The 21,530-nt window shown below is 39.0% G+C and overlaps 1 protein-coding gene across 1 annotated transcript in view; it reads left to right on the top strand.

The window, feature by feature from the left end:
* zgc:152904 (uncharacterized protein LOC767777 homolog) overlaps positions 1–21,530 on the top strand; it is a 406,505-nt gene that overhangs the window by 298,395 nt on the left and 86,580 nt on the right. Inside the window, exons 2-4 of the mRNA XM_036557615.1 lie at positions 3,472–3,546; positions 10,440–10,646; positions 14,408–14,551. Coding sequence (XP_036413508.1) covers positions 3,472–3,546; positions 10,440–10,646; positions 14,408–14,551 — 426 coding nt within the window. The remainder of the gene's footprint in view (positions 1–3,471; positions 3,547–10,439; positions 10,647–14,407; positions 14,552–21,530) is intronic.

Genomic DNA, 21,530 nt, shown 5'->3' on the forward strand with positions numbered 1-21,530 from the left:
TCTTGAGCATTTCTACTCAAATACATTAGTGAGGAAAGGAATCTGCTCCTTACTCACTTTTAGTCATTAACATTACTCATTCTTTGTCTTTTAACTTAATTACATTATGCTGGCAACACCACATACTGTAATGTACTGTACCATCTGTACTGCTCATATTTGTGAAGAAGAACAGCACGTAAACTAAGCAGAATCCCACCAATTTAATTCAACTGCACTTGCTCCCGAGTGGCGCAACCGTCTAAGCGTTGGCCCTATCCTAAGGAGATCGCGAGTTTGATCCCTGGTGATGCTACAGCCGTCCGTAGCCGGGAGTCCGAGAGAGCACAATTGGCCTCGCTCTCTCTGGGTGGGTAGGATGGCCCCTCCTTCTCCCCCCATCACTCAGCGCGATGCTAGTCAGCGCAGGCGTCTGTTAGCTGACGTAACAGATCTGGCGGTTGGCGCTTTCCTCCGAGCGCGTTCGGCTGTCCAGTGACGTCGCGTGAGCGGCAGCTCGAAAAGAAGCGGTGGTTGGCTTCACAGGTCTCGGAGGAAGCCTGTGTTAGCCTTCACCCTCCTAGCGTTGATAGCATCGTGTGATTGGGGGAGTCCTAACTAGCGGGTGGAATTGAAGACGACTAAATTGGGGAGAAAAGAAAAAAAAAATGCACTTGAACAAGTCATTTAGAGTGGTTTGATGTGAACTTTTACAAAGAAACTTAAGGACTGTGGTCTCTTTACAATGGTGGTAATATATTTACACTGCAAATATAACCTTATGTATAGCTATATATATATATATATATATATATAAAACCAGTAGTAGTGTCTTCTACCTTCTATGTAATGTTGATAAGGGTAAAAGAGTGGTAACTGCCCCCCACCCCAAAAAAGAAATAAAAAAATATATATATTGCACATACAGCACCTTGCATATAACCCTACTTCTGTGCCTTGAAATTGGTTACATTTTAGGTCAAAACCTTTTCTAACACTAGGGATCCCATCCATACCAGTTTTTTCAGAGCATGTATAAGTATGTGTATATATTTTTTAGTACTCACCGATACCGAGTCCGAGAAACCTACTTACAATTAAGTTGTTGTTGGTGTAAATGAGTGCAATGTACCTTAAACATTTTTTTTTAAACTAGTTGATTTTAAATGATGTACATTAGCTAGTTATACTGCATTAGTTGCCTTGAATTGAGTAGCGCTGCACGGAGAACAGCGGGCAGACTCTGTGGCACAGCAACAGCACGAATTACATTTGAGGCTAACGCATCTGACGAGCTTACGTTTCGAGTTTTGCGACTTGTTGGGAAGTCTTTTGTTTGGCTGGTTAAGCTGCAGCTAAATGTCCTCTAAAGCCAGACATACACGGTATGATTGCCTGTTTGAGTCGATCATCATGCATAGATAAAGCCTACAATTTATACATGAAATGTAGCCTCTACAGACAGCTCTGTCTATGCACAGTTTCAAATAAAGCTGTTTCATTCAAAACAACACACTGCGCACCGAGTACCGGGCAAAGAGAAACTGAGCGGCACTGCTAACACTGTGCACTGAAGCTAAGAGCCAGGCGGTGATGTTCACAGTAGGACAATAGAGTCTCTCTACAGCCTATTTTACAAAAAAAAAAAAAAAAATGTTGTGTTAACATTCACACCTTGCTATTGTATTCAGTCAAACAGAGTATAGTTGGTATATATGGATCTGATAGGAAATGTCAGCTTTTTTCTCTTCCGTTTAGTTGACCTGCATGTCTTCCACTCATATAGGGCAAGCAGTTGTACTTATGTTTCTGTGTGTTTAACACGGGCTAAAATCACGCAGTGTATTCCTGGGGAGAATCTGCCAAGGCAGAATGCCTGAAATGACCAACGGCTTTGTGTCTGACTGTCAGAGTCAGTAACGCTTCTCCATGTGAGCAGAGCCTCCCTCACTGCGTTTGTCCATCAGTGCAGCAGCTACACTTGGCTTACGTCACAGCTAGTATTGGAATGTTTGTATCGCTGCAGTACAGTACCAGTATCGGTATCAATGCATCCCTACTTAAAACTATATCCCTACATAAAACAATGCCCCCTTTTAAGTTCACTGGCTGACAGATCTGACAGAAGCTGGATATACTAAAATGTTCTGTCGCAGCTCTATAAAGTACTTAAGTATTTAAAGGGGAACTCCATCGATTCAGAGTGGTTTGGTGTATCGTGCTCTGTTTCAGAGAAACGTACAGAGACTGTATTGTTCACAGTGGAGGTGACAGGCACCGCACATCTAAAGAGTTTAGTGCCTCTGAAAGCTTCCTCCCAGAAGAAGTTATTACATAAAGCACTTTGTTTTATGATAGTTTTGAGAAGTTTGTGGTTAAAAATGTTATTTTAATTCATTCATTACCTAAAGAAAACTATTTTTTTTTCAGATTTACTCCTATTTTACCATCATCAACATTACATATAAATACTCAGAAGACGTGTAGGTTCTCTAGTGACCGCTGGGATGGGCTCCAGAAGGATAAGTGGCTTAGAAAATATTTATATATATATATATATATATATATATATATATATATATATATATATATATATATATGTGTGTGTGTGTGTGTGTGTGTGTGTGTGTGTGTGTGAGAGAGAGAGAGAGTGAGTGTGTATTTTTGTACTTCTATTCAAGCTGTTTTCGAAAAGATACTTTTTCTTCCTATAGCCGCTATAGCTGACCGTTGTTAGTACCTGCTACATTGCTACATTAGCTCTTCTGTTAACAGCTCCCTCAGCCTCAGGAGAAACAGGCACCAACAACATTACCAAAAACAGAAAGAAAGACAAAAATGACAATAAAAAAGAAGACAGCTGAGGTCCTCAGTCCGCTATCCACACAGGAAAAACGGAGCGCCGCACTGCTCTAACTGTTGTAGTTTTTACTAAACAGTCAAGAGGACGACCGAAGATGGCGTCTCCCTACCGCCATCTGTAGGCGGGCCCCTGTTACAGCAGGGCTGATTCTCTGGTCATGTGTATTCAGAGCAGAGGAGAGAAGTGAGGATTTCATAATCAAAGGAAATGTGGAAAATCTGAGCGTGGACAGATCAAACAGGGATTTTTTTTCGACGTGTTGTTGTCTCGATAGACTTTTATTTAGCCTCTCTGTGGACTGTTGGGGTTCTATCATGCATTATTAGAGCCCGTGTGTTTGTTGGTTGATTTATGTTTTTGTTTTTTAATATACAGCGACATGGTTATAGCCTGTGTCTCGGTATATCACTTTAGTCTGTCCGTCAGAGAGGACCCAGTGTCTCCACTCACCGTCTTTACTGCCGCTTTCTTCGTCAGAAATGCTTTTTGAAATGTAATGTTTGATGTCTTCTACAGATTTAAACATAGACGAAGTAAAGTAACTCTCTCTCTCTCTCTCTCTCTCTCTCTCTCTCTCTCTCTCTCTCTCTCTCTTTCTCTCTCTCTCTCTCTCCCTCCTTACTTTGCAGCCGTTCTTCAGGTGTCCATATCCCTCAACAAGGTGGAATTGAGTGTTGGAGAGTCCAAATTCTTCACCTGCACGGGTAACGTCTTATTCTCCCTCATTACTTATTTCTGACTTGTGAGGGTTATGAGGAAAATCGTGATGCCATGGTGGAAATGAGTTAGACAGAGTGGAAAACTGATTTTTGAAGATTGCTCCATAATTAAAGTGCTCAGATGTGAACCAAGTCTTTCAGAGTATTTATGTAAAATAAGGCATTGTGGAGAAAACTTGCCAACTCTGATTTTGTTCACAGTGGCAGTGATAGGAACAAGGGGACATGATATCTAAAACATAAATAATACCATTTTATTTGCTGTCCAAATTGAGCCTTGAACCAGTAAGTCTCTTCTCAGTGTTATATGTTATGTTGATAATGGTAAAATAGTGGTAAATCTGGAAAATATGATTTCTTTGGGGACTGTTTTGCCTCACAATTCCCTTTGCCATGAATGAATTTTGAAAAAATAGGTTTTAGGCCAAAAACTTAAACATTAAGCTCAAAACTATCATTAAACAGCATGTTTGGCAATGGTGTACATAACCTTTTTTGTGTATTAGCTTTCTGTGAGGACGCTTTTAGAAGCAATGCTTTAGATGTCTGGTTCCCATCACCACCATTGTGTGTCTTTCTTGGTGACTTTCTTTAGAATGACCTTTTTACATCTTAACCATTTAATTATGCGTAAGTGTAAAATAAAAGGTGGAATTCCTTAAAATTGGTAGAAAATCTACACCCCTAATAAGTACTTACTGTCATCTGTATTCTGTGTGCACGCCTTTGTCTTGTCTTGCTTTCTCTTTGTGTTGAATGATGTATTGAGGGAACTTCTGTTTGTTTGTCGGTGCATTTTTTTTAGCTTGCATACAGTCTTCAATAAGCAAGGATCAGTACAAAGCTTAAAGTCAGCATTTACCTTGTCCAGAAACAATACAGACTGTTCTTTTGAAAATATAGCCAATACTAAGAATAGTCAGTGGAGTCATGAATAATAGAGAAGAAACATGTAGATGAGCGGAATTGATTTAACGTAAAATTGAATGTCTTTCATTATTATTTCATTTGATTCACCGTTGGAGTTAGTTTGAATAAGTTACGAGGAGAGAATTGAATTAAGTTCCAATCGGCCGCATTAATGTTTAACTTTTTTATGGGTTAAATTGATTGGAGCAGAGTAGAAGAGTGAGACAAGGAAATGGAATTAGGGTGAAATATGGATGAAGGCTGTGATGTGAACGAGAGGAAGATAGAGGGAAATAGAACCGGTAATGCGGCACTTTGTTGGGGGCCACAGCCCCTTCGTGCCTCACGCTTTGCTCTCAACCTGTTGACGCACCTGTTGGAGTCCGCAGTCGGACAGGGGAGTGATTAACATTCTCCACGGCTGATTAACCACATGCGAGACATGGAGTCGCCATAAGAGCAAATTGATTCCCCCCCAACCCCCCCACCCCATCCTTCATATGCTCCTCTTCACTAAACGAATTCAATTCTGTAAATTCATCTCCAGTCCTCCGCGTATACCCACTACCGGGTCCCTCTTGACGGAGCCCAATCAATTATGGCATGAGGACGAGGAGGCTTAGTGAGCCAACGAGGGAGAAAGAAAGAGGAACGCAGGGTGGGAAGGCATGAACGAGGGAGATGGAAGAGCGAAGGACTAATTTTAGCTCTCGTCTGCCATGGGAGCACGTCGGGACGATAAAAACGCGACGATAAAAGATGAGGCCTCGAGTTTCTCAATTAATATTTCCTCCGTCCCCACGTCTCGCAGCCATACATAATCATAAACTGTTCTCGAGTAATTGCCGGGATGACAGAAGGTCTGTTTATTAAATGGGGCAGCCACGTGAACAAGCGCAGTTTAGTAACGAAATTACTTCCGATTACGATGCGTTACCACTGATGCTTTTCAAGAGGCAGATGTGCAGATCATTTTGATGGACGCCTTCTGATGAATTGACATAAAAGATCAGTGCGTATTAGGGCTACATTATCACAACAGTTGCAAAAGCAGAAAATTGGCATTTGCTTTGTCTGCAATTGACCGGCAGCCCTAATTCCTTCCACAGAACAACAGAAAAATTCAATGAGCTTGGCCTCAGCAGGCTGCCTTCACTCCTGTCTTTTGCAGAGACTTGCAAATTGCATTGGCTGTTGCCAAACAGCTTACGATAATGTAACCAAGATGGTGCCATGATTCAGTATATCACAATATCACAATTTGATCACGGTGGTTAACACACTTATGTCTGCCATGGCAAACAGCAAATGGCAAGCCACGTTTAGATGCTATAGAAAAAGTTTAAAGATTTATTGGCCATATTGTTGTCTATGTTCACATCACCCACATTAATCAAGTAATGGGTAGGAATTACAATTATGGAAAAAATGCTATGGTTACATTGCTCTGTGCTACAATTATGTTACACAGATGGGTGACAAAAGAAAAAACTGAATAAATGACTGGAGAAATATAACAAGTGCCGATGCTTCTGACAGGTGTACTCCATTATAGAGTTAACTACTGTGCTCTGTGATATATATGAAATAGTGAGCAGGCCCAGCTGACCTCAGTTTTGACAAGGAGTTACTGAATCGTTCAATGACTAGGGAAATGATGTGGATCATCCGGTTACCAGATCTCAACCCAGTTTAGAACTGAGCACTCATGGAAGATTTTGGACCAGTAAGTTAGACAGAGCTCTCCACCACCATTATCAAAATACCAATTAAAGGAATATCTTTTGGAGGAATGGGGTTGTGTCCCTCCTGTACAGTTCCAGAGACATGTAGAATCTTTGCCAAGGTGCATTGTTGCTGTTCTGGATGCTTGTGATGGCTCAACTCCTTACTAAGGGAGCTTTCGTGCTTACATTATTTGGTGTGAATTAACCCAACATATTCTTTAGTTTAGTCCATTTTTACATGTGTGATCCCTTTACCAGGAACCATCGTCCTTCAAAATCACAGCCTGCTTAAGAAGCGAAATGTGGTTTGGTTCGCTGTTGGTAGAATTGTATTGTCGTGATGGTCCGCACCAAATGAAGGAAGCAGATCATCAGAGTGAGCTTTCCTCTTCTTCTAGCAGCACATCAGTGCTGTACAGCCAGTGTAATCTGTCTGTTTTAACATTTAACTCTTACAGATGCTCATATTGTTCATGCAGCATGAGCTGCTGCTAATAATGATAGATGAGCAATAGTGAGGCATTTTGTCACATGGACTGCAGAAAGTATTTTCAATACGTTGGCCCAGATTTTGGCGACCGGATTGGTGGAATTCAAACTGATGCATAATTAAAACAATCAGTCATAAAGAAGCAGAGATCAAATAATGTTTGTTTTTATTAATCTTATTGCCATGCATGTAGACATTAAATGTCATTCTTTTTGTGGAACATAATGGGTAAAATCATTCATTTTATCAAATATATATAATTCAAGGATAGATCTGGATTTTGTGCCATGATAAGATACTGAAAGTTGTCACTAAAAATAGGTCATATAATGGAGGGAGATGAGAAATTGACTCACATGCCAAATTCAGTTCAGTTTCAAAGAATGCAAAGAACACCCATGTGTATTATTTGGTGCACTCTAGTCCTTACTAAAAAATACTAAATGAAAGCATCTTAAATAGTTGATCATTCTAATATGTCATATTTTGCAGGTGTTGAAAGAATATCATAATTTTTTTTTATAAAACGGATAGTTCCGGTCCTAAAGTCTGATTAGCCGCATTCACTACAACTGAACTCTGTATTACTGCGCCACAGCACGAAAAAATCCTTATGCTGTTCATGGAATAATCTTTGACTCTCTTGCAGTTCGCATGGAGCATTGAATGTACCGAGGAAGTAAGAACATGTTTTTTGTTTAAACTGAGGGGCTGGCAACTTTTTTTTTAACTAGAACTAGGCTGGTCAAGTAGCTAACAGGCTAAAAGATAGCTAACAGTCTAAACAACTCCATCATTAATATCACAGACTTGAATTACGATATGATTCATTGTAAAACAACAGTATAAAAGTCTAAAGAATGTCACGTGAATGGCTTACATGCTTCAAATGTCCGTGTTTCAGTCAGAAGCAGCTTCAAGCTCAGGCAGAATCTCAAATGGCTCTGTACTCCCTACATAGTGTGCTAACTATGAAAGTTTCGAAATTCTAGCCTCTGCAGATAAATAGTGCATCATTTATCGAGTATGGATGTGGCTGCATTGCAAATGACTATTTGTAGCTGTATAATGCACTGTTGGGGTGCAGGATCCAGTTTAAATTCCTACGTATTATGTAGGGAGCAGGGAGCCATTTCAGATTCAGCCCCATTGTGAGAAGAGGGGCGCCGTTCGATTGGTGCTGTGAAAGACTTGGTGGTAATTTGGTGACTAAAAAGTACTTACGAAGCAAATTTGTTTTGCATTAAACAGTGCTGTGTTATCATATGTTCTTTGTTATGAGACAAAAGGATAAAAAAAAAAATCATTTAATGACCAGTGATGGGCGAGCGAACGCTCTTCTCCTCATTCAACAGTCCATGTTTGCTTGGCAACGATACCGTACTCTAAAGGAACTACATTTCTTGGCGGAATACTTGTTTGTGTGAATTATTATTAATAATAACTCTAATTATTTTCAGAAAAAATGTGTATTTTATCATATTTTATGTTGGCCACCGTTTTATAAAAGCAATAAGCCACTTGAGGCCCTGCTTTACTGCAATTTTATTATGGGGATAAAATCACAGTAATGCAGGGCCTCTTGTGGCTCATGCTTTGTTAACATACTTCATTAACATACTTCCAGACATAATAATATATTGGCAGATATTTTTGCTTGTTTCAAGCTTTGAAAAAAACAGCGTTATCTGCCAATATTGTGACATGATTTCACTTGAAAAAGTTAAATAAAACAAGTAAAATGTCTGGAAATACGTCTTATAACATCCTTCCACAATCTAAAAATGAGAAATATTAGCTATATTGACTAGATTTAAGATGATTTCCTTTGCCAAGATACCATTTTTTTTAGTGATTGCCAAAAGAAAGATTGTCACAAAAACCCAAACTCTGGTGCGAACTTTAGGAGACAAGCTAGGTGTAAAAACCATAAATTAATTTATATTGGTTTTTACCTTTAATTTGTCACTTATGTTTACCTTGTGGTTATTATAAGCACATGAATGAACACTTGTTGTGACAAAGTTGACTATAAAAGCTGATATTGTGATTACAATTAACAAACATTACGTCATAGAGATGCAGAATATCTACACGGATAACTTAATAATTTTAAATGCAAAGGTTTAAAGTCAATGTAAAAAATAGAATTGCTATTCAGCAACTAATCGCAGTATTGGCACAGCTCTACCAAGCTAACGCTAGGACCCCTTGGGCTTGTAACTCCATTACCCCCATGTCCCCCCCACCTGTTCTCCCCAGTCAATCCTGCCTTGGCTTGATCTCCTCCCTCCTGGCGCTTCTAATGCACACACATACCCCCCGTGGTCCTCAGCTATTCCTCTGCCAGCTCACCCAGCCTGGTCTCGCTTATCTTCATCTTCCCTCTTGGTTCCTGCCGGTTCTTTGGGCACGCTGAGGCCCCAGCATGCTTCCCACCTCCGCAACTCTCTCTGAGGGAGATGCAAAGGCTCAAGTCCCCTCTGATTTCAGAGGCCAAGGAAGAAAGAGCTGGTGCTTTTATGACCTTCCAGCAGGACAGGATTTACAGAGGAGCACACCTGGAGTTTGCATATGGTGCTCTCTAATTCTCCTTGTGGGCTCTAATTAAAAGCGCTGGCTGTCAGAGCTAAAGAGGAATAGCAAATTATGGCGAGCACAAGATATGAGGGAGCTGGAAGTGGACTGCACTACCTGGCTAGAGTAACAGAGTCGTTTCCTGTGTGTGTGTGTGTGTGTGTGTGAGGGTACTTTGTTTAGCTTCTTTGTGGGCACCAAATCTCCCCATAATCAGAGGAAAATTTTGACATCTTGTCAGCTCCCATTTTTTTTTTATTTGAAAAACTGAAAGCCAAATTGTGTGGTGTTCACACAGGACTCTGCATATGTGTGCATGGTTGTATTTTGAAGCTGTCAAACCACAGTGCTTTTAGCTTTTCCTATTATACTGTTAAATAGTGCTGTCATTAATTAGTTGATTGAAAAGTGTACTTTCTGGATAGATCTGCAATGATTAGTTGGCAATTTGTATAATGATAATGGTATTTTGTGTATTTTTCTAATATATAAGTTCTGTCTTAGAAGTTGGTTGCATTTTCTGCTAATCCCAATTACAAATGTAGACACATCAGGCCATAAAACTTTACTCAGCATCTCAGACATCCAGTTTTGTTTTTTGTCTATTTCCTTTTCTCAGTAGAGGCTTCTTGACAGCCACACATCCTTTCAGACTCATAGTGTTAAGTTGTCTTCTTAAAGAGGAAGGATAGAAAGAAACACCTGTAGACTTTTCCAGATGTGAAGTAAGAGTGGAGCTTAATTTTTTTTAATGAATCTTTTTACTTTGTCCTGTTTTGTTTTTGTTTTTTTGTTTTTTTTCATTGACTTGTCTAATGTGTCAGATCTCACAGTTAAGATTTTTGTTGTAGTTACTTGTGTGAATGTTTGTGTCTCTTTGAAGGGGAACGTAATGTGATTGACATCTTTGGGGACAGCTTTTGTTGGGAGGACACAGCTGTAACTTGTTGGTTTCAAGACTGACGAATGGAAAGTGCTCAAAAGTAAAGAGCAGACAATTTAAATACTGATAGATCTGATAATATATAGCGCTAGTTTCAAACAATACTAATCAACAGTATTACTAGCATTAGTGATTCTACATTTGGTTAGCATCTTTGGTGCTTCAGTGCTTCTTTGATTATTTTGACTTTATGCAAAGTGTTTTTGTTTTTGTTTTTTTTTTCTTTTTCCAGTCATTGGGGAGCCAATCAGTTTGAACTGGTTCAACCCTCAAGGTGAGCGCATCATCTCCAACCAGAGGGTGGTATTGCACACAGAGGGGGTCCGCTCTAGACTCACCATCTACAATGCCATCATTGAGGATGCTGGTATATACCGATGCCAGGCTGTGGATGCCAAAGGACAGACTCAGGAGGCCACAGTGGTGCTGGAAATTTATCGTAAGTTCATGTTTAGACAAACTGAAGTTTCTATTTTATACTGACCTTTTCATGGCATGAGTCAGACGGTCCAAAGTTAGCATGGTATTTCTCTGAGTCACCAATGGGCTGTCATGCCAGATGACACTTCATGCCAGGACTGTCATAGTCTTCTTAATATGGTGCCAACAATGCTGCATTTTTATTTCTATCTCTGATATAATTTATAGCATGGATTTATTATATATTATTATTATATATATTATTTATTATAATTATGTTTCAAGAGAACAAGTTTTCTGCTTTTTTCAAAGTACAGGGAAATATATTAAATTGCTGTCTATGGTAATTGACTGTATTGTACAGATAGAGAGGATCGAGATCGAGTGTTCTTTTAAGCTCCAGCCTACAGTTCGTCCAAATTAGAATTTTGAGCTGTCTCGGTCTAAGAATTAATGTGATGTCAAAGCGACAATGCTTCTAGGAAGCTCACCCCTGATCACTTAATACACTAGCAGCTTACTACCTCAATTATGATGGCAGAGTCCTTGTAGCAGGGCTTATTGGTGCTGGGGCTGATTTTTGTATGTATGTACCTAAAGACATTTCAATTGATTTAAATAGGTGCATTCAAGAGTTTAATGTCAACCTGAAAACAAAATTGACGTCTTTAACGTTACTTCATGTCATTGGTACAGTGGTTCTCTATCAAAAGTATTCTATGGCTGAATGTTAGCTTGCTGACTGGGCAAGTGATTTTAGCGCTGCTATCCCACATTATTGTTTTACTATATGGGCATTTGTTAATGTTGAACCCTGCATTATATTTTAAAAGACAAAAGCCTTGGTTTCTCATAATCTTTGATTGTGATGTAATAACTTCTGCATGCTTCAAAAACGTCTTTTGAGTACATCACCGTGCAACAGCAGGATATTAACCAATAATATCATGTTTAACCTCACCCTCCCGTTGCCTCCACCCTCGTGTGAAATGCGCAGCTAGCTCTAAAGATCTAAAGCTCCCTAATATTGTAAATACACCACAGTGTGGAAGACTATGGATTATGATTTCCTGTTCAGGTTGACTTTAAAAGACAACAAGTTAATCTAACAATGCCACGGTGCAGCCCAGTATTAAAGTGGTAGGTTGGAAGAATCTAATTTGTACAATTTTCTCCTTATTCCAAATGTTGTCAATCAGCTGAGACATGTTTGGTGTGTGAAGTTTGCCTCTTTAGTTTTGCACTATGCTGTAAGCTATGAGGCTATTATAGCTAACAGGTAATATCCCAGTAAGCAAATAGTCAATTTATGGTCTTTCATTCAAAATATTAGCAGAAATGGAACCTTTATTTAAGGTATAATGATTTAAAGAAAAAGCTAAATCTTGTCATGAAATAAAAGTTGTTCTTAAATCTATGTGTGCCACAATTGCCGGCACCCTTAGAAATTCTTACGAGTAAAATCTAACTGAAGTATATTCCCACCCATATTGTATGTTTTTCAGTCCGCCTGAGCAATTGGGAACACTTAAATGGTCAGCCATGACTTCTTAATTCACTGGGGATTATATATGAGAGGAAACACAGACCAGATTCCCTCAGTGATCCATCACTATGAGAGAGATGAGAGAAAACAGCAATGAGGTTAAAACAACTGGAGATGTTAAGGATCTGCCGAGAAGTGAACATATGTCTGTACTGACCACAGTGTGGAGGATGTTTTGAGTGGGCAAAGAATCACAGGATCACACATGGGGGATTGCCAAAATTAGTTAGGTCTTAGAGTTAAGGTTTTGCCATGGTCACCCCAGTCCCCTGAGCTAAACCCCCTTAGAAAACCGGCAGGATGAGCTGGAGAGGAGAGTCCAGAGTCCAGAGGATCTGGAGAGGTTCTGTATGGAGGAATGGTCTCAGAACTCTTGCCATGTGTTCTCCAGTCTTATTAAGCATTTTCGGAGAAGACTCAGATCCTTGCAAAGCTAGGCTGCACAAAGTATTAAATTAAAGGGTGCCAAGAATTGTTGCACACACATATTTTAGAAAACAATGTAATAAAGATTTTTTTTTCAATCATAATACTTCAAGTAAAGGTTAGATTTCATTTTGAGTGAATAATCTCAAGGAGAAGCAATAAAGAAGGTTTTTACAGCCTGTATTGCTCATGTTTACTAGGGGTGCCAAGATTTGTGGAGGGCATTGTACTGTGCAGACAATATCTATAGACAATGTGCATGCAAATACACAGACTTACACATTTTTCTTTTTCTTTTTTGGAAAATGACAGCTGCCCTTTACATTCTGTGAACTTTTTTGACAAATGTACATATATATATATTGCATTACTTAAAACTTGAGGTGGCATTGATCCACTAGCATGTATCAGTACATGTATCAGTATTGAGCCAGTACCAGCGGAAAATGTAGGTTTCATTCACAGTGTCTCAAATGCACACCGACCCTTTTCATACATTTCATGTATTTTAAGTATCAGGATTATATCCAAAAAGAGATTATCTACACAAAAATGCAGCTGTTAATGCACCCAAGACACATTTATCACAGATTTAAATCTGATCGTTTTTTGTAACACAATTTGGCTAAAGTTTGTATAAGTGTAAACGCAGTTGTTTCTTCAAGACACATTCCATAACCAAAACCCTCCCAATACTGTGACTCCACCCTCTGCTGTTCTATTATAAACTGCCTCCACTACACGGAGACATCACTGCTTTTTCAGTTCAGCTCTTGACATGAGATTCTCCCCTGAGGTTAATTTGTTAGCCTACATTTCTGACATTTGGTCAAACTAGTTAGCTTAAATAAAGAGTCAGTCATAAATAAAGAATCAGTTTGGTTAATCTTTCCTTCACCTTGTTGTTTTTCAGTGTCTTGTTAAAACACATTGTGTTTTAATGCACATGGTTCACAATGGCGCTGACTATTACCATGCCAGTGTAAGTAAGTGAACAAAGCCATACAAAATTGTGATGTTCTTTTGAATAGAACAGGAAAACGAGGAGCACCTCAGGCAATTAGTTGTTGTATATGACCAAACTGGCAAACTATGTGCCATTGGCTGATAATCAAGGTCATCTCTTCTTGGAATACAGTTAGGTAACACTTTATTTGGACAGTCCACTTTAGATGCTTTGTAGATACTTAATTTACTTTCAAGTTACATTCAACTAAATAGCTATTAAATTGACCATAACTTTCTTTAACTCTAAACCTGGCTCTAATCCTAACTCTAACCATAACCACAACCCAAAACCTGAACCCAACCCTCACCCTGGTCCTAGCCCTAAGCCTGGTCCAAATCCTAACCCTAACCCAACCACTGTTTAGAATCAACTGAGTTTCAACAGATAGTTTAACAATTGTTAGACCAAATTATTACACTGACTTAAATTAGAAGTTAAGAACTTCGTTCCTTTTCCTTTACACATTTTTTCTTAAAAAAGTGATGACACAGAGCACTCAGTGTAGGCAGTATGCTTTAATAATGTGTGAATCAGCTGCTCATCACACATGATTTTAAGGTGATATGTATGATTAAAGGTTCATTTGTGTGGAATAGATGTGGACGAGAGAAGAAGCCGCAGTGATAATAAACATTCTAAAACTGACATTGTATAAGTAAACTTCTGCAAAACTGCTAATAAATGGAAAGAATTTGTGGCCAGAAGTTTCCAGAAGGCAGCAAAATGTTAATCAGACATTGCAAAAATTCTGTGTACCAAATTTTATGTGTAATGAATGCCATCTGTTTTGGTCACTCAGAAAAGCTGACGTTCCGGGAGGTGAAGACACCTCAGGAGTTTCGGCAGGGGGAGGATGCTGAAGTCGTGTGTGATGTCATCAGTTCACCTGTGCCGGCGGTCTCCTGGTTCTATAAGAACAGAGAGATCACACCTGAGCGTTTCAGTAAGAAACTATTTTCTGTGTTCTGAATTGAAGTACTGCTCACTGACTGCATTTGACTAATATTGTGATGTTCTTGTTTTGATGTCTTGTGTATAAAACAGCAACTACAAAGTTGCTGGCACCTCCATTAGTAGAACTTATTGTATATCCAAAAATGCTGTAACGTCCTACCTAAGCAAACTCACTTTCTTGGTGTAAAGCAGAAATAGAGACGTTAATGGCATTGAATTATTTTGTCTCTGGATTGTGTGTTCATTTCATATTGAATGCACTAGTGTCAGTCTACATTGAGGTACTCAGCACTGGACAGTTTAGGACCTGCCTGCATTGAAAGGAATTTAAATTTGAAAGGTCATACTGTTAGGGCAGATCATTTTTTTTGTCATGTATTTAAGGCTTTTAGTCAGAAATATCTGATTTATAGTGTGTCCCAATTCAGGGGCTGGATATTTCAGAGGACATGGTCTGCGAAGGCATGCAAAGTCTGAACCGGTCTGCTGTACAGCGGATTTTCTGTTTGCGTCACAGCACTGCTGTGCCCATCCTTACCGTTGCGCCACGAAACAACGCTCTTGTCAAATTATTTTAAAGTTCTTAGAAATAAATAAATAAAAATAAATAAAAAATAGATAAAATAAACTTTTGTTTATTTTTTCATTTATTAGAGCTGGAGATGTGTTTTTTTTACATTTGTATCGTTAGCCATTCGCCTCAGTTTAAACCCAATACTTGTATTTATATATATTTAACTTATATTTAAAAGTGTGCTCTTCAGCTGCCGTTCGCTTCTCTGTTGATGCCGCCATGTTCTTGAATCCTCCCGGCACGCAATGAACCTCGGGATATGTTGGCTGGCAAAGGATGCACCCGTTGGATCCTTCGTTGCCATGGAAAAGAAGGACACATTTCTCGGCTGCATATGAAGGAGACTTCATAGGCTCACAAGGGGGGACCCATCCTCCTCTGGTCAAACTACCTACAAAATTATTATACCACTAATATTAATAGTAGTAGTAATAGTAATTTTTAGGAGTCCGTGAAAACTTCAGTGTAGGGTGGGCGGCTAGTCCAAGGAAAGTGGCGGTAGCTGGGCAAGTGGCGGAGACTGGGGCGTGGGCAACTGGTCTGAAGTGGGTAGCAGGAGAGCTCCACAGACAATCATCCATCAGTGTCCGGCTGGACAGGTGGGCTCGTACTCGGAAAAAGGTAGGGAGATGGAATTAGTTTGGTTCTGTTTGGGTGTATGTAAAACAGAGAATGCGAACATTTCCAGAGTGTGGCTAATGACTCCGGTAGATCTGACTATAACAGCTTAAGTAAAAGGAGAGAACCAAAAGGACACACAGACACGGGAGCACCATGAAACAATTTGGCATCCCTCCGCTCCACCGTCCACAAACCTGAGTGATCGCTTGCGAGCGGCGGGACGACAGCACCAGCGTCTCAGTCGGCCTTCAAATGCAGCCTCTGAAGGACACAGCCCCTGAGATACACAGATAGGCTAAGCAGATAGTTCATTCGCTTCAGTTTTAATGTTGCTAGCCTTGTTCTTTTAATGAGGAACCCCTTCACTGATCAGCAAGCCACAGTCTTAGAAGAAAATGAACAAACAGACTGGTTCCACATTGGCAAAGAAGTAAGGCAGGGCTGTATCCCATCATCAACCTTTAGGCTGATCATATAATAAAAGAAGCAGGACTGGAGGAAGATGGTCAAGGATTCAAGAAACGTCAGTAACCTTTGAAATGAGGATGACATCTCGAAGTGAAAAATCAAGAAGATCTGAAGTAAGCAAAGTTAAAGAACAGAGTGAAAACATGGGACTTCAGTATGGAGACAACAGGAAAGACTGCTAACTTTTGCCACTGATGGAAAATGTAGAAGAAAAAGAATCCTGCAGTCAGGAAATACAACAGAGATTGGCACTCTGCAGAACAAGGACGAAAGAGCCTGAAAAGATCTTCAGATGTAATGATGTGTATCTGTGAACAAAGATCAGAATTGTACAGGCTATGGTCTTTTCTGCTGTTCTTTATGGATTTGAAAGCTGAACAAACAACAAGCAAGACAGGAAAAATATTGATGACTTTGAACTTTGGTGCTGGTGAAGACTTTTGAGAGCACCTTGCACAGCAAAGAAAACAATCAAATGGATTCTTGACCAAATCAAGCATTACCTCTCACTGGAAGCCCAGATGACCAAACTGAAGCTATCTTGTTTTTGACATTGTGAGAAGACAGTAATGCTTGGAACAGTTGAAAGTAAAAGTGGAAAACCAGCAGGAAGATGGATGAACACTATAAAAGATATCATGAACATGCCATTCAGAAGTCTAAAGACCCAAACAGAAACTGGACATTCTGGAGTAACACTATATATATGGTCACCAGGAGTTGGAACCGACTTAATAGTAATAATAATAATAATAATAATAAGGCTTAATCTTGAAGGGGACTTCATTTTTTGATTCTTGATCTCGATTTGAACTGGAACTGGATTTGACAATCAGGGGCAGAAATATTTAGACCCAAACTACAGAAAAACATTATATAGACGTCAGGAGATGATTCTATCATGCACGGCTGCTGTAGATGTAAGGCTACTTTGAGTGGAAAGAAACTCAGTAGTTTGATAGGGATTTTTGTCAGTGTTTTGTAAATTCTTGGGTGGTGCATAGATAGTGTAGTAAGCTTACAAGTTTATTCAGCTTTGGCATTTTGGTTAAAAATGCACAGACGCATATACTATTCACACCGTAGGCCTTATGTACAGCACTGCATGATTTAGCATACTGAAATCATCTCTCCTTTGCATTTCTTGCAAGTGTCTGAAAAGCAGAGTAAATAGGCCACACGCTCCTGATCTACCCGTTTTTTTAAAAAGACACCTCCCACTGCTAGAGCCGGAAAGCTTTTCCAGATGCACATGGAAGCAAAGCAGAAAGCATCACCACATGCACTGATCTTAGCACTGCACAAAGGACAACACCTAGCTGCTTCCCAGAGGGAGAAAAAAAGCCCCTGTCTAGCTTTTTTCAAGTGTCAGGCCTTTAATTGAAATTCAAAGGCAGAACTCTGACAAGCTATCATCACTTTGCCGGCTGAGGAGATTACATGGTGGAGATTTCTCCCCATTTTTCTTTATTCTAATTAGGGAGCAAGGTTATAAATATATCCCCCGAATGAAAGAGAGACGGTCGGTGTTTATCACAGAGGGATGACAAAACTGGAAGAAAGGCTTTGTGTGAGTGTGTGTGTGCTCGCGCCATAATCCGAGAGGTATTTCATTTCTCAAACGTCCTTTAAATGAAAGAGAACTGTATCAAGGATTGATGATAATGTTTTCTCGTTAAGGAGCTTGCGTTTAAAAAGTACAGCCTCGGATAAGGTCTTTTTTCACTTTTTTTGACAAAGGACTGTTCTGCTAAAGGGAAAATTCTGACTGGAATCAGAATACAATGACTTTACCATCATGTAATATGACACTTTGTTAGGTTCTGTTGGGCCCTAATTACTGTTGTGAGGTCGGGTGAAACAGTCTTATATGCAAACTAGATCTCCTTTAAGGAAATTGAAAAGTTGTCGATTTATTAGGTGCACCTACCTCTCTGCTACCCTCTGTGGACAGTTTATCCGAAACACCTGCCGTATAAATGCACTTTTTAGGTTTATAGTTATTGACTGTAGCCCATCTGTTGCTATACAATATATCAGTCTCCCTCTACCCCATCTATCACCACCATAGGTACTGTCTAGCCTGTAACAATAGAAGAACCCTTTTTGGTGCTATATAGCACTGTTTTAAAAAAGACAGCATGTTCTCCATCAATCTGAGGAACACTTTCATGATGTAAAGAACTCTTTAATCATAGAAACGGTTCTTTGTGTGTCCATGATTCTATATGGAACCATTTTCTTTACTTTAAGGACCCTTGGAGAACCATCTTTTTTAAGTATGCAATGGTTTTTTCACTGGCAGTACAGTATGGTATACTTACAAATGTACTTTCATGGTTCTGTTGTTCAAAGGGAAATGGATACAGATGCTCGACCAGGGTACGGGTAGTTATGTGTTTGGATGTGAACGGCAGGTAACCAGTGGTAGGTGTTTAGGATAAAATGGCCAGTGAGTGTAGCTACAAGGATGGAGTACTTAATAAACTGACATAGTGTATATTACCCAGAGTACTATTTATCTGGCTGATAAAAAGTTAAACGAGTAATTTGACTTGCAATAAGGTCTAGTTCAGGTCCTTTCATGTTGCCATTAATTCACTGTCTTGACGCTGTAGCTCCCATCTCACGCCTTCTGTACACTCAACATTCATTAAACATGGCCCATGGTTAAGAGCTAGAGTTTTTGTTGTGTGGTTATAAGATTATAAGATCATATTCAGTCTTCTAAAACACATCCAGTACATGGTCTTACAACTCATCTAGGTTGTGAATACTGTTAGAGGCAGCTAATTTACTTGTGCAGAAAATAAATTACCTTTGCAATTCCTTTTTTCCAGTAGCGCTGCTTATTTGCATGCAGACTCATACCTTTTTGCCTGTTTTAATTAGTTACTTTATTTATTTATTTTTAAGAACAAGAAAGAAAGCAAAAAGACATTTGCTCGGCAAGATTGTAGCTTCCTGAATGAGGTCAGTTACAGAATTAAACACAGAATTAGTGGGAATGTAGGGCTCAAATTAGCCTGGTGAAAACCATTCTCAGTCTCACAAGTTCTGAAAGATTCAGACTGTCGTTTGTGCAGAAGGGTGTTAACATGGTCAGCTGATAAATAAAGCTCTTGCAAAATCAAGGTGAAAAAATACTTAAACCTTCAAAGCAGGTAATTGCTTTTATTCATTTCACTTTATCCTTGTAATTTCATGATTACTCATAATTTAATGGCATCAGTTTCAAATTTTGTAACCTGAAATTTTGTAATCTGAACAACCTTTACTCTCCATGTGTGCTTTTAACATACTCTTATCAACTTACCATAAAGGGATAGTTTGCTGATTTTACACATCAGAATCTCTCTCTCTATCACCAAGAGAACATTTCAGACTGTAAAAGAATAATTTTAATACACGCTGAAGATTAGTAAGATAGCTTTTTTTCTGTGTTAAAAGTTTGACTCATGGTTAAAAAGGTCCAGCTAAAAACTACAAGTGTTACTGTGCAAGGAGGGAAGACTAGGTGGGACAGTAACTTATGTTCAAAAAGTTCTTTCAGGGATGCTTACAGACACACACGCAGGCAGGGAACAAACTAGATACTGTAGCTGTTTTCCCAGATAGGATTCCCAAGCAACAATATCTGGATGAAAACAGCTTCCTGAGCATATACGAGCAAACATGTTAAAACCTAACTGGAAAAAAATATAACTATAAAGTGTACATTTTATAGTAGCTTTCAGCTTCAGTTGGTTAAACAAGTAGTCATTCATCATTCTGAGCAAAAAAAAAACAAAAAAAAAAAACTTATACTTATCCATGACATTCTAACTGTTGGACATTGTATAGATTGATAGATAACCATATACCTTGCTGCTGATAAAGTCAACCAACTTTACTGCAACGGTCAGCAGATTCAGCTTCACCTCAGATTCAGGCGCGACATTTTTTAAGCAGTATTTGAGATGCTGGTGAATGAAATGTTTCGAAAACACTGAGAAGATGCGAGTTTCCTTCACTTTACGTGTTGCTGGACAGTTAACCGTGCTTGTAGATCACGTTCTGCATGTTTTCTGCAACGACTGCATGTATTCATATCTGAATTTCTGTCTTGTATCATCTGGAAAGTTTGGGTTTAAATAGCCTGCGGCCACGATAACATCTCTTGCTTACAGTTATCCGTGATTGCAAAACAAACTCAAGCTGTTCTTTTTCAGTAGTTGTGTCTCTGCACTAAAACAAAGTGATTTTTGTTTGTGAAAAAACTGAAACAATATTTTCTTGTTAAAAAATTGCGATTATCTATTATATCACATTATCCTTCTCTACCCCCAACAAATATATGCAGTCTGCAGCATCTTTGATCTACTTTCTATTCAGTTTTTAATCTTTAATAATTGATTTTAAAAATAGGCTTTAATACTGAGTAACCCAACATCTTTTCAAAACTACTTCAGCTGTCATTTACTAAAACTGCCAGTAAGCTGCTTCTGGTGCAGATTCACAGAGACTTGCATGCTAATAGTGTTCTTTGCTGGAGAAACCTCAGACTGCAAGTCATTTCTAAAGCCATGCCCATGTGCTTTACATAAAAGGCATTTTATGTTGTTATAGCTGAGTTTTCATAACTCAACTAACCACCAGAACACTCAAACTGTACAGACAATACTGCAAATTTTACTCAGTAAGTCACACGCAGCAGAGACAGTAAGGAATTTACTGTAGTCTAACAGCTTTTAAGGGGCCCCATTATAAATTGGTGTTTTAACAGTAAAAGTGAAATGATTTTAATATTATTTGTTTCCTTTTTCTGTATCATTTTCCTGGTCCTAAACAGAGATCAGAGGAACTTTCTCTCCAGGGCTAGAACTAACTTAGCTGCTGTGGGGTAATACCCAGTTACTGTAGATGCAAGTCACAGTGAAGCAAGTTGTAGTTCCAAAGCACGACAGCTTTTATTTTCAGTTCCGTGCACTTTATTTAAATATAAGTTGATGGGGAAGAACTGTGCAGTAGATAAAGTTAGCATTAGAGTGCATAGCAAACAGAACTGACAGGCAGCTTGTTTATAAGCCACAGCAATAAAATACTTTCAAATACTTATTATTTCAAAACTATATCGTTCAATTTGCTGCGTTTGTTGGCCTTGTATGTAATAAACTGCACTGACTGCTGATATAACTTGACATAATTTGACATGATGTTACTTTACTCTGCTACCTTGCTAGTTATAAAGCTAAGATCTACACAAATAGTAACAACAAAACAAAGAGGCAATGCACCACTGCTCTCGTTCGAAACCTGAAGCTAA

Source organism: Colossoma macropomum, unplaced genomic scaffold (genome assembly GCF_904425465.1).
Source record: "Colossoma macropomum unplaced genomic scaffold, Colossoma_macropomum, whole genome shotgun sequence".
NCBI classification, from domain to species: Eukaryota; Metazoa; Chordata; class Actinopteri; order Characiformes; family Serrasalmidae; genus Colossoma; species Colossoma macropomum.